The sequence below is a fragment of the Lineus longissimus genome, chromosome 4 (assembly GCF_910592395.1).
Source record: "Lineus longissimus chromosome 4, tnLinLong1.2, whole genome shotgun sequence".
NCBI lineage: Eukaryota > Metazoa > Nemertea > Pilidiophora > Heteronemertea > Lineidae > Lineus > Lineus longissimus.
The window spans coordinates 1034039-1046505 of record NC_088311.1 but is presented as its reverse complement, the minus strand read 5'-3'; the positions used below and the strand labels follow the sequence as shown (position 1 = coordinate 1046505).

The window sequence follows — 12467 nt, the reverse complement described above, 5'->3', positions numbered from 1 at the left end:
AACTCGGCTCGTACACTAACGTTCCTGGATAGGTAGATGGAGCGCGCTCACTACCCGAGGCTGCTCTGTATATTGGGAAAAGGAAATGAACATTGCAAAGCATTCTCACCGACCTCGGGTCGAGTTTCTGAAGAACGAGTGGGATTGAAGCAATTACCAATGATGTTGGTCGGTTGCGTACAGAACAAATTATCCAACGAACTGTGCATGAAAGTGCGGGTTGAAGAATCGTCAAACTGATACAAGGCTTTTGTTGGTATTGGGACATCTAACCCGGTTTCGGAAGCAGTTACATTATAAAGAGTAGGATTCCTGCAATGGTCAATGGTCTAGCCTGGCCTGTCGTGTTAATTGCGGAAAACAAACTGGGCCTATACGGCAAAGTGCGTAAAGATTAGGAACCAAAGGTCTTTCGCGTGGCTCCAAGGAAACATTAGTATTACAGATTTCTCTCAGGATCATTGTGGTCGATTTGATGGTGTCAGGATGGCTATCCGGATGAATGACCCGAGTACCCGACGGATAATACGAGTTGCCACAGACCTGATATGCCTTGTTGTTGGTAAGTACCAGAAGGTAACATTTAAGTTGTAGATTTTATCAAGTATGTATAAAGACCACTTGATGTTATGAATGGCTAAAGGTTTGGCCAACTCAAACCTTGAAGACCTAACATGTGAGTTAGACAGGATCGAGATAATCTTCACAACAGTCACATATCAAACATGATAATGTTGACGATCTTCATCACTTCCTTCGTTTCTGCGCTACTCGATTCGAAATTGTCAGCATTCTTTACAGCTTCAGGATTGGCCTATGCTTGCGCGCTGATGAACCATCCAATGTTTTGGTAACGGTATCCCCAGAGATGATTTGCTTTCTTTACCAGCAAGCGTTCCCTACCTTTATAGCATGAAGAATGTGGCGTTTCTTTCAACACCTTCACTCGTGTTGGCCAATATCAACCAACACATGATAATGTACACAGATATAGAGAATGTAACAAGCGCGCTTTTTTCAGCCATCACACAATCTCTAATGAATGCTTTCCATGCAAAGAGTGACCCGCAGTGATATTGTTTATCATCTAAATCAACTATATACTACTATGTATAATACTATGATGTATATTAAACTCATTGTGACACACATAATGTCTGAAACGTGCTAGATAATGCCGTGAGACTGGTCTTTAACACTACACTCAATGGTTGAACAACCAGCCTCTCCTTTGTGACAAACTACTCTTTCTCATTAAACTATATACTAACTTTCGCTCCTCTGAGATCTTTGGCTGCCAACAACTTTCCTCTGCCGTCATTTGTACCTTGCAATTGCGATCCTCTCCAGTTTGCCAAGAGTGACCGACTCATGGTCTTCCTGGTCATACGAAGGGGCCGATATCCTAAAGCTGAGGCCAACATTCGGCACTATCGACCGAGCTCAGTAACATGTGCAAGGGGAGGATGATACGACCGACTCTGGATTTTCGAGGATAAATCATCCCATGCATGGATTCTCTAGGCTGCTTTTCATGCACAATAGCTTCAAGTAGGACCGTGACCTCTCAAGGAGAAAATTATTGAACTGCAACAAAGATCAAAGCAAACTGTAACTGGTGGCCTAAAAATATACGATTTGCAAGTCATGTCAAACCCATCTCACATTACACGCTCAATTCATTATCAGTGATGAGCAATTACTTTGTTTCTATACGATGAGCAGGCGGATAGATTCAAATTACATATCATCTTCCTTCATGGTCACCTAAATCCCACACCCAAATTCAAATCTGCTATGGCGAAGAATTGAACAAGCTAAATCCCTGTCTATCATACCCCTACCAGTGGAGCCTTGATGGCCTCGGCGGTTAGACGGTCTCACTGCGGATTCGAACGGGTTCGAACCCCGGCGAATCTATTTTTTCGTGTTTTTTGGAACTGGAAGAAGAGGAAACGTGCACTGCATTTCTCATCAAAACTCCTGGACTGGTGTGTTCCAAAATTTCATGGTCAATTTCAAAGATTCTATTTCAATTATAGGGGGCGTGCGTCTGGTGCACCCCCTTGGATCTGCGCCTGATAAACGTTTATGGATGATGAATAGCAAGAAACCCTATTAAAAAAACGAAAAAATAGATTCGTCCGGGTTCGAATCCGATTCGAATACGCGCCTGATAAACATTCATGGACCAAAAATTTAAAGAAACCTTTTTTAAAAAACACGAAAAATTATATTCGCCGGTGTTCGAACCCACGACCACCCAATCTAGAGGCCCATCGCAACGCTCTAACCGCTGAGCCATCAGGGCTTTCATGTCGGGTTGGAGATTTCTGCAATCTAAACGGTACGCGCCATGATTGTGACTAGGTCACGCTGGCGGAAGAGTAATTGGGTACAAATAGTTCCAAGGTAATCGTATAACTCAATATTTCCACAGATTTTTCATAATATATCGTATTCATATAGCTCGGTGATTTAATGGAAAATGTTTCCAGTTGATTTCAATGTTTGAATTGCTTTCGTAAAATGTTTTAGAAGCGAGGTCAACAGGGTCAAAAGAAATAGTTTTTGGCGCCAATGATGTCAGCAATGGCAGATTTGAATTTGGGTGTGGGATTTAGTTGTTGGCCTAAATGTACCCTCGAGATTTCATTAGCCGCCGACTAATAGTCAAACCAATCTCTGGAGTGCTCGAACACCTGGAATCAGTGTGTACTTCAGCTTGAAAAGTTCGCAGGTGAAGGGGTTTTCTTCATGATAAAATTGGCAACTTGATATTTTCCATTCAATAAGTATGAAAATCCCATGCTCACATTGTACCTTGCTAGCTTAGCAACGTTTTCCTTCCCCGTATCTTATTTCAACAGTGCATTAACCTGGCCATATTGCGCTCAGCGTCGGTCAATATTTGATGATGGTAGCTGTAGTTGTAGCGTCTATCTTGTTTGAGGAAGACAGAATAAACACTGAACTAGCACCAGGGCGCACCAGTTCGCCAATAACTGCTCTATACCATGAAGTGTGACACAGGAATAATCAGGTTTTCTCGTGTTGGCTCCGACTGCAAGACGATGGTTGAGAATCGGTTTGACAGCAGTCTTTCAATTAATCCATTGGTTAAAATATAACCTTTCCTTTTTCTATCTTGAAATAGGCAAGACATACATACAGTACCGACGTTACGTTTTTGAGTGTTGCGTTTTAGGGTGTTGCCGTTTTTGAGTGTTGCCGTTTCTGAGTGTTTCCCCTCATTGCTGAAAAGAGATGAACCCATTTCTTCTCTGTTTCATCCTATGATTGAACAGTCGTGTTAACAGCTAACGTTACCTATAAGTTGTACGGAACACTGAAATATGGCGAACCAACAACGACGTGTACACTAGTGTACGTATCGTACCCAGCCAGCTTGATTTAATCAGGTTACTAAGTAATGACAATAAGTGATCGAATGAACGTCATTTAATTGCTTGCATTAATTCGCTGCGCTATGATGAGAGTTAGGAATAAGAAGATGGAAATAAAAATGGTATGCCTAATCGTTATAAGCTGCAACCCTGTCATTTTCTCAAGTGGAATCTCTTATCGACTAAAACAGTTATGCGAAAAGCTTGCCGTATACATATCCAACGCGCCCGTTTCCTTCTCACTGGGAGAACAGTGCGAGAATGATTGACCTTGGAAGAACTGCAGATGAACCTGTGCTTTGGCAAGAAGCAGCTTGCTATTTCAATGTTTATAATTGGTTTGACCCGTTTGTATATTAAGATATCCGTCTGTTGCTAAGTTTAACAAGCCATTCCTACTTCCTCAATTGTTAACATACTGCTCAGCCGTTTGTTAACTAACCACACAGAGGTACCATGGGTACTTACCTTTAATAATCATAGGTAAACGAAGTGGCCGGATAGAGGAAACATACTGTTGCTCTGTCTCGTGGACCAAGAGCGTTTCCTTCCTTGATTCCTTCAATTCTTTTCATTCACTTTTGTCCATCATTGTTGCAATTGGGCTGTGTTTATCTTGTCTGCTAGGGTCACAGAGATAGCAAGGGCAAGTGAAACAGTTTCATTGTCGTTGGGTCAATTCTCTCTTCCAGCATGCGTCGTTATTCTCAAAGGGGAATGTGCGGGTGGAAGCCCTGGGAGATGCACGTGTTTTTCAAATTGGCATCTTACAATGCTACTTTGCTGCACGTGCGTAGGCCTATACACCTTTCCAGAAATGGGGGGCTGAGTGTCCGAAATAGTGATGTCATAAGGGGAAACTAGGCCTTATGGTGGAGGGACAATGGAGATAGTCATGTTTCACCAACACACTTGAATGCCTTTAATGACGGACAAGGGGGAAAAAGTTAGTTCCAATGCAAGCCACCAATTTCGGGAAGCATGTATATAGGCTGCAGCTGTCATCAAATAATGGCGGGTTTTGACCATTGAGTGCTGGTAGAGCTGGTTGCTTATCATTCTCTGACATGTTGGCTGCCATTCTAAAAGCTTACATACGGTTACCTCTAACGTATTGACACATTTGAGCTGATGTTGCCATCAATCACTACTAGGACGTTAAGTAAATCGACCGACACTTCTGTTTGAGAGTTTCAGGCGAGGTATCAGGTCGAGAAGTCGTCAAAGGTTACAACAAACGCATGCAGTTACTCGACTAGTCAGATGCCTGATTTTAACACTCCCAAGGCTCCTCGGTGCAAAGAAAATGTTCAAGACGCGAATACCGGGACGAGTTAAAGCATCTGTGATGAAGCAAATGTCAACGGGGCACTTGTTCGTCCATGCCGAATTCCCAGCGCTGGTGATCAGTCGCTTAGTACCTTTTTAGCAGTGCGACCAAAACGCCCGTTACTGAGCTTGTTGTTCGTCAGTGAACATCAGATCCCCCCGCGGGACCACGTCTATGTACCCTGGGAATATCACGAAAGGAATCAGGAGAAATGAACGGAAATATGTTGGCTGAGATAATCTTTTCTTTCTTGGTGAGATCTCAGGCAAAGTCTGATGGACGAGGAAATAATCCCGGTGTTCCATTCCAAAGCCGTGCAGATCACGGGGCCCCGATTAAGCCACTCGAATGGGGTTTTGCCAAGATAAGCCAGTGCACTGTAGCTTTCTTATTTGAAAGGAAGCGACGACACAAGAGTTACGTGGTTCTGGCTAGATGGATATCGAGAATACTGGACCCGCTTGGAATGCAAACTGGTAGTTATTGTACTAGTTGGTCTTGGTATATAAGACCACTGACATAGGCCACTGGATCATGTGTCAGTAAGGGGTCAAGCACATTGTAAAAGGTTTCAGGCAGAAGAGGGAGCAAGAAATTCAAAGAGGTCTCGAAGGATTCTTTCTTCTTCTTTTTATGGACAATATTTTGGCCCCTGACCCTCAATGGCATTGATTCAGTGGCCCGTGCTATGACGCAGACTGACCGTTTTCTTGCTTGCCTTAGCTGTTAGACTTCACCTTTTATTTCTGACGAAGGTTTTATCAATGTCTTCCAGCGTGCATACCAATCATCATACTGAGGTTCGCTGCTCAGCCGGTCCGCCGCGGCTTTTATTGTTACGACGAGACATTGATGCGACCGTACAGATCATCATCCATCCCGTACACGGCCGCCGTCTTCACGGCCGGAGGATTACCGTGTGTTACAGTAGGTAGACACTTTGTTTCAACAGGGTTCTCGGATACTATAGCTAGGGAGTTCAGAATCTATTCAGAGAACGCCTAAAATAAGGAGGGTGCCATCTCCGACCCTCGCCACTTGCACTTTTGATCCTGCCATAGAGGTGGCCTATGATTTTATCGTCAGCTTCTGGTGGATGATATTCCTCAGTCATAGCTTTCTTAAATCAAATTACCTAAGTCAGATATCAAACTGCCTATATGACTTATTTTATGAGGGTGACGGTTTATAACATTGCGTCCTCTCTGCTTTTCTTGCAGATGGTCATAACGGAAATCATTCTCTACAGATGTCGTCGGGACCGAGACCTCCTCGCCAAAATAACAATCGGTAGACTTCGGATCAACGTCTGCTTAATCAATATTTACAAATACATCGGAATATTCGCTTTTGGACTCGGCACTTGCCAATCGTTCATGTACGTTGGCAAATTCACAATCGGGAGACTGAGACCACATTTCTTTGACGTGTGTAAGCCTGATTTCTCTAAGATAAACTGTACGCATCCGATGTCGAGGTTTGTTCAGGAGTATGAGTGTACTGAAACCGACCAGCACAGAATTCAGGAAGCCAGGTAGATACAGTAGGTCGAGTCAGCCTGTATAAGTCGCGACGGCTCCTGAATGGAGTTGAGTACAATTCTCTCTACAGGAAAAAAAACGAGAACTTGGCATGTTTTTTTCCTTCCGAGGATATTGGTTCTGGATTGCAATTATGATGCAGAATAATTGGATAGGTGTTCACGTCGGCGTTCCGGGAGCTTTGCGCAAACTAGTCCCCAGCCCGTTTAACTATGCGATAGTGAACGACTACCACCAGTCATACCAGTTCAGAGTAACAAGCGTTTTTAAAAAGCAATAAAATTACCTTAATAACGTGTCAATTTGCACCTCAAGCCAGGGGTCATTACTGTTGCGTTCGTCAGGGGCCGTCGCGACTCGCGGAGGCAACGCTCTCCCGGTCTGACCGCGCCGCGGCGAGTCTTAATTGAATCCAAGCAAACGCCGAACGTGCGGTTATCACGACTGTCCTCGGGCAAATTCAGTACCAGCAGCCAGCTATGCGGTCCTGAAATTGTCCAATGTTCGATGATTTTCCTTCAATTTCATTTGTTGCAGAATGTCTTTTCCGTCCGGCCACGCTGCACTTTCATTTTACGCCATGACATATCTAGCGGTAAGTAGTTGAACGTGAGAGGGGTTCTATTCATCAATGTTTATCAGTGCTTTGGTGTCTGAGCCATACCGTCAATAGATGATAGAAAGACTGTCTCCTGAGACCGGTGTAATGTTTTTGAGTGTTTCTGTTTTTGAGTGTTTCCCCTCATTGTTTGGGAACGCTCAAAAATAGATTGACAATTTTTTCTGTGTATCCCCCCTATTGAAAAGTCGTGGTCTCTCTAGCTGCCTATTGTTTGGAAACACTGACACATGGGAAACAACCACAGATGTTACACCGGTCCCACAAATTCTCACAACTGGGAGTGCCAGAGTATTCACGACCCATTCCTTAAGATGACATGTAATCCTTTTCCAGCGCAACTACCGTGCAATTTCCTCGCACAAATCACCCAAAGGTCTTATAATTTAATTTGCAATGAATTGCTTCCCCCGGAAACTCCGGTTTGGTGGATGGCTCGAATTCTCATTAAAAACGCCGGCAACTTTATAATGGTTCTGCCGGGGAAATAAGACACCAACGATGATTATGTACAGTGCCTCTGAAGACGGGGAGTTCTGTAACACAGAAGTCAATTGAAATGTTTCCAAAATTGGTGCGAGTGAGTATTGGAAGTCAGCAAAAGATCATTCTTGCAAGAATCTCGTATGATGAGTATTGATTTCTTCTCACTCACCAGATGTACTTACAAGTGAGAATGACCTGGCACTGGCTTCGACTGCTTCGTCATGTGATCCAGACTGCCTGCCTCATGTTCGCCACTGTCGTCTCCGTGTCCCGGATGTGGGACAACAAGCACCACTGGAGTGACGTCATTGCTGGGGCGGTCCTTGGATCGTCCGTCGCGGCTGGGATGGTAAGTATCCGACTATCGTATAGAGAAGGAGCGGTGGCTGCTCTCTTAGCTCTGATGGCAGCATCGATGGAGACTAACGAGGGGGGGGGGGTCTCCAACTAACCAGTGCGGAGGATGTCTCTGGTTGAGCCATCACCATCAGGGAAATGTGTCTTCGGAGCGTCTTGGGTCTATGGCAGGTATAATATTGGACCACATGCAAGTGGTAATATCACACACTTTTTTCTTATCTGGCTATGGGCTCTTGATGAAGGTCGAAGTAAAGCTACATCGTTGAGATGGCTCCTTGCTGCGTTTGCAATACGATAGTCGGTTGCCTCTCAGTCAATAAAACATGAATTCTTCATGCTTAATAATTATTTTCCTGATCTACTTTCATTTAGCTTTATTGTGTGTCGGACTTATACAAGACTCAGGATTCACGCCTTACACGGACGGAATCATCTCGAAAGAGTTCATCAGTCCCACTCTCGCCTTTCCGAAAGTCAACGCAGCGTCCGAGTCGAGGAAGTGGAGGGAGCGTGGCATCTGGGGAGCATCAACCCAATGCTGCTGGCACAGGGCTGACACAGACTGCAAGCTCTCCTATCATTCTACAGGAGGTTCACGCTATTTAAAGAACCAAGGGACCACAACCACTGGATGTGACTCCTCAGTGTCACGGTCCTGGAGTGGACATGGTTTTTCTGTGGGTCGGAAGACACACTGACATGGCCCCCCGACCGCGTAATCGGCGGAGCACATGCAGTTCCCCGATGAGCAAGGTTCATTGGCCCTCACGGGGATTCTGGCTGATGGTGCCGTAACGTATAGGCCTTTTTGTATGATACCATCAAAACGTAACATAGCAGTTTTGTCTTTTTGCTCTTCAGTATATATACCAACCGTTTACCTAAGGATCTGTCGGGCAGTCGCAACATTCAAGCAGGAATTTGCCTCACAGCTGCTGCAGGTGTATCCTAATGAAAGATACCATCTGGCAAACCGTGATGACTCCTGGCCTAGTTTACAGCAAGTCTGCTAGCGATTGTGTACTGTGAGAAAAACCAAGTTGATACTAGATCTCAGGAGAACGTGTGTCTTACATTTATCTGAAGAACTATTGGGCCAATTGATTGGCTCAGCCATCGTTTTAGATCATCCATTTATCAATGGTGCGAGGATGACAATTCCGCGTGACAGCACTCCAAAGTTGTTGTGAATGTGCATCTTCTTAATTGCCTCCTGTAAATAAAGCTCTTGCATAATTGTTGGAAGGACTCCTCGATTTTCCTTTTCCTCAACTCCCCCGCCCCCGCCCCCAGTCAACGTTGGTGATGTTAATGACTACGAGATAAGATAGCACCACAAGCTTCTTTCCCCTACTGGCCATCTCTACAGGCGTGTTGAAATGTTTTAGGGCCTTGGGGTAACTGGAGCATCCATTGTGTTCATCGCACAACATGCTGTCAGAATCGGAGGACCAGGTTGGCACACCTACAGTCTGTAAAAACAACATTGTGTCAGCTCATTACAAAGGGTCGACTGACACAACATGTCCTCGTGGGACACAGCATGCTCTGTCACAACATGTTTGGGAAAACATTTCTTCACCAAGCAAGGACAAGCTGAACCAACTATTGACATCATAAAAACACAATTTATTGATCTCTGGTCATTATTCACAAGCCAGTGCAAGCACTACATCCAGATGTTATCAATCAGTGCAGGAGAAGACATTTTCTGACTGAATATGCTTGGTTTTATCTGGCATACTTCCATTCAGTCTGTCTACATACTATAATGGAGATGACCTTGTTAAACTGGGAATTCGTTTTCTTTTAGAGCTGATTAAACACTGAGAATGCATTTCTTTAAATAGTCCGTTCATTGCACTGAAGCCTGTGTGTGCAGAAAGTTCTCTTTTCTCACTCCGGAATATGTCGAGAAGTATTTACAAAACCTGGAAAAAGAGTAAATTATGAAACTGACTAGTTGTTCGTTAACACTAGAAGGATGAGGAAGTGGCAACTCTCACCAGACTCGGTACTGCTGTAGGTTGACAAGTTCAAGTGGTCTATGACAAAGGAACTCTGTCTAGTCTCCTATTGTTCAAATGATGACCAGGAAGGCTGGGGCCTGTGGTGGCCTGATATGTGACAGCCACTGATGATTTGACTTCAACACTCAAATTGACAGAGCAACGAAGCACTGGCCAAAGAAACATGTCCTCAACTTTTCATGTAAACTACCTCTTTAGTGTCAACACAGGCACGACAACCTCTTTGATGGGCTCTAGTTCTTACCTGACTATGATACAAGTATTTACTATTCACTCATTGGTTACCAGTTACTGGCATCTCCCACACCATCTTCATTCACACATGTGAAGACACCTGCCTTCTTCATTTGCTTGTAAACAGCGCTTGCATCATAGTCACTGGAAAGGAATCAAAAAGTGAGTTGAAACCTTTTTTCTGGACAGTTAACCAGGAAGAATCAACCGAGTTGGATTGTGCAGTGCCAGTGGAGCGAATAACTGGTAAACCACTAGCACTACTACCAGTACTATGCCTACATTGCATTGTAGGACTTCCTTGCAACTAATGCCTGGCGATCATTCCTCATCCACTCCACGAGTAGTATTTCAGTGAGGCTTGGTACCTGTCCTTTACATCATAAAGATTTCATTACACCAAGTAACTTACTCATAGAATGCAGCATATTTTTCTTTCCTAGGGTCAGAAACGAAGAACTTGTAGGCAAGTGTGGCACCTGCAGAAACGACGAAGGCTACTGGAGCATCACGGGCCAACTGACTCTTCAAGAGACCACGCAATTGGGGCTTTGCTAATCTGCCGGCTGCCATATTTAATCTGAAGATTAGAAAGAGAAAGCTTGACACATTCAATAGGCCCTTTGCCATATACGCCGGATCCTACTGTCAGAGGAGAATAATACCTCGCAAGGATCATGAGCATAGTATGCATATAAACAAATTACAATAAATCATGTATGCAATGATACTATACTAGACGTGTAGTGTAGTCAGGACGTGTAGTGATAGAGCAGATATTTTCTTACAAAACCACACACTAAAATCTCAAAACTACAACGAAAAGAGCATATTTTACAGTATTTTTTGTGTGAGGTAAATTGATATTACATATTCTCAGCACAAAATCATTACCTTTGCCAAATAAACCTCTAATTTGGGAATAAAACGACTTTCCAATCAAATCAGAAAATGCACTGCGAGGTGAATCAAGGTCGGAGCCTCGTTTTCAGAAAGTCAGATTTAGTGTCAATCACATCCACGAGGCGGCGGACCGAGGCAATTTCCCTGTCTTCGGTCCGTCTGTCGAATTTGACATGCACTTGCTGAAATTCTCTCAATAGTCCCTAAGTCCCAAGTAACGAAACGACTACGATTTGAAGGGAAACGACTTTTTTTTTCGAGCGAAACGACTTCGACTTGGAGCGAAACGACTGGGGGCGAAAAGGTCATGGAGCGAAACGACCGCAATTCCGTTCGGGACCATCTCATCATGCTCATGATATTATTTGAGTTGAGATATGACGCTTGACTGTCTTAAGACAGGGAGGTCGAGAGGCTTTCTCGTTGTCCCAGTTCGAGCATCTAATCCACACAGTGCATTGCACCAAAGAAAAATGTCCCGGGGATATCCAATTTGATAATTGCGCTTGTGGCCGTTGCCATGGAAACCTAGTACTCAGCTGGGATGCATCCCAATTTTATGAAGGGATTAGGTGAACCTAGTATTATTAGCTGTCTCCCCTTTTTTCCGTTGTTCCGGTCAGTATCCGGGTCGAAGACGGCTCGTTTGCCAATAAGCTCACAACACGTAATGGCTGGCTCCTAGACGTCAACAAGGAATAGGCTATGGCCTACGATGACTATCTTGTCCGGATCAAAAGTTGTCGCCATTCACTAACAGATACAGTTCTCCGCTGAATAATCAGATGTCGCCACAATTCATCTTTCCGATATGCAACAGGACCGCACAGTGTGACGACGTTTTCCTTGTGATGATCAGTAGATTCATCGTTTAAAGAGACTTAGGCCTATCCTAGCATCCCAGCATTCTGGTTGTGACGTTGTCTTCAAAAGACAAATAAAACGTATTATCAAACACCACGGTTGACGGGGTATTTCACCAGGGCAAGAGGTTTATAGCTTTCGGAATTACATGTCTTTTTGATGGACATGCCGACCTCGAGGACCCCAATGACTGATGCAGAGAAGATGTGTCATTTCTCTGGGATGATGATAATTGGCGACACCATTATTCCACTTTATACACCGATTACTACTCGTCATCGCCGCAATATCATTGAAGCTGTCGTCTGCAATATTCATTACGGACTGATGACAGAATATCAGTCATGCAGATGCTAAATTCATGTTCCCTCGCGCAAATATTGACTTTCTGTATCATCCTTCCTATGGCGTCCTCTGTGATCGCGGGGCGGTGGGCACAGCCAAGCGCGGGGTGGCGGAAGAATCGCTGCCGTCTGATCACAGGGCATGCAGCAAGGATCAGCCCCCAAACACGCTAACTAGAAACCCTCTCGTTAGAACCATACAACTCCTGGCCGGAACTCACTCTTCCACGTATCCATGGTAACCTCCAACAGCGGTACCGTGTGCATTAACTCTAGAGGAAGCCTCGCCTTGGAACATCGGGTTCCAGGACGTTTTTACAAGTCTATTTACCGGTTTCAACACCTGGGG

At 44.4% G+C, this 12467-nt stretch overlaps 2 protein-coding genes across 2 annotated transcripts; one reads left to right on the top strand and one right to left on the bottom strand.

Moving 5' to 3' along the window:
- Positions 1-8983, top strand: LOC135486388 (phospholipid phosphatase 1-like). Its single transcript, XM_064769151.1, has 6 exons — positions 1-562; positions 5513-5664; positions 5958-6271; positions 6816-6873; positions 7556-7732; positions 8116-8983. Exons 1-6 carry the CDS (start codon positions 487-489, stop codon positions 8347-8349), a joined length of 1011 nt encoding a protein of 336 aa, XP_064625221.1. The 5' UTR covers positions 1-486; the 3' UTR covers positions 8350-8983.
- Positions 8984-9351: 368 nt separating this feature from the next.
- Positions 9352-11038, bottom strand: LOC135486509 (cytochrome c oxidase subunit 6C-like). Its single transcript, XM_064769337.1, has 4 exons — positions 10902-11038; positions 10420-10587; positions 10018-10151; positions 9352-9674 (listed from the first exon to the last, which is right to left on the bottom strand). The coding sequence occupies exons 2-3, from the start codon at positions 10578-10580 to the stop codon at positions 10055-10057; spliced, it is 258 nt and encodes an 85-aa protein (XP_064625407.1). The 5' UTR covers positions 10581-10587; positions 10902-11038; the 3' UTR covers positions 9352-9674; positions 10018-10054.
- Between the last annotated feature and the right edge of the window lie 1429 nt (positions 11039-12467).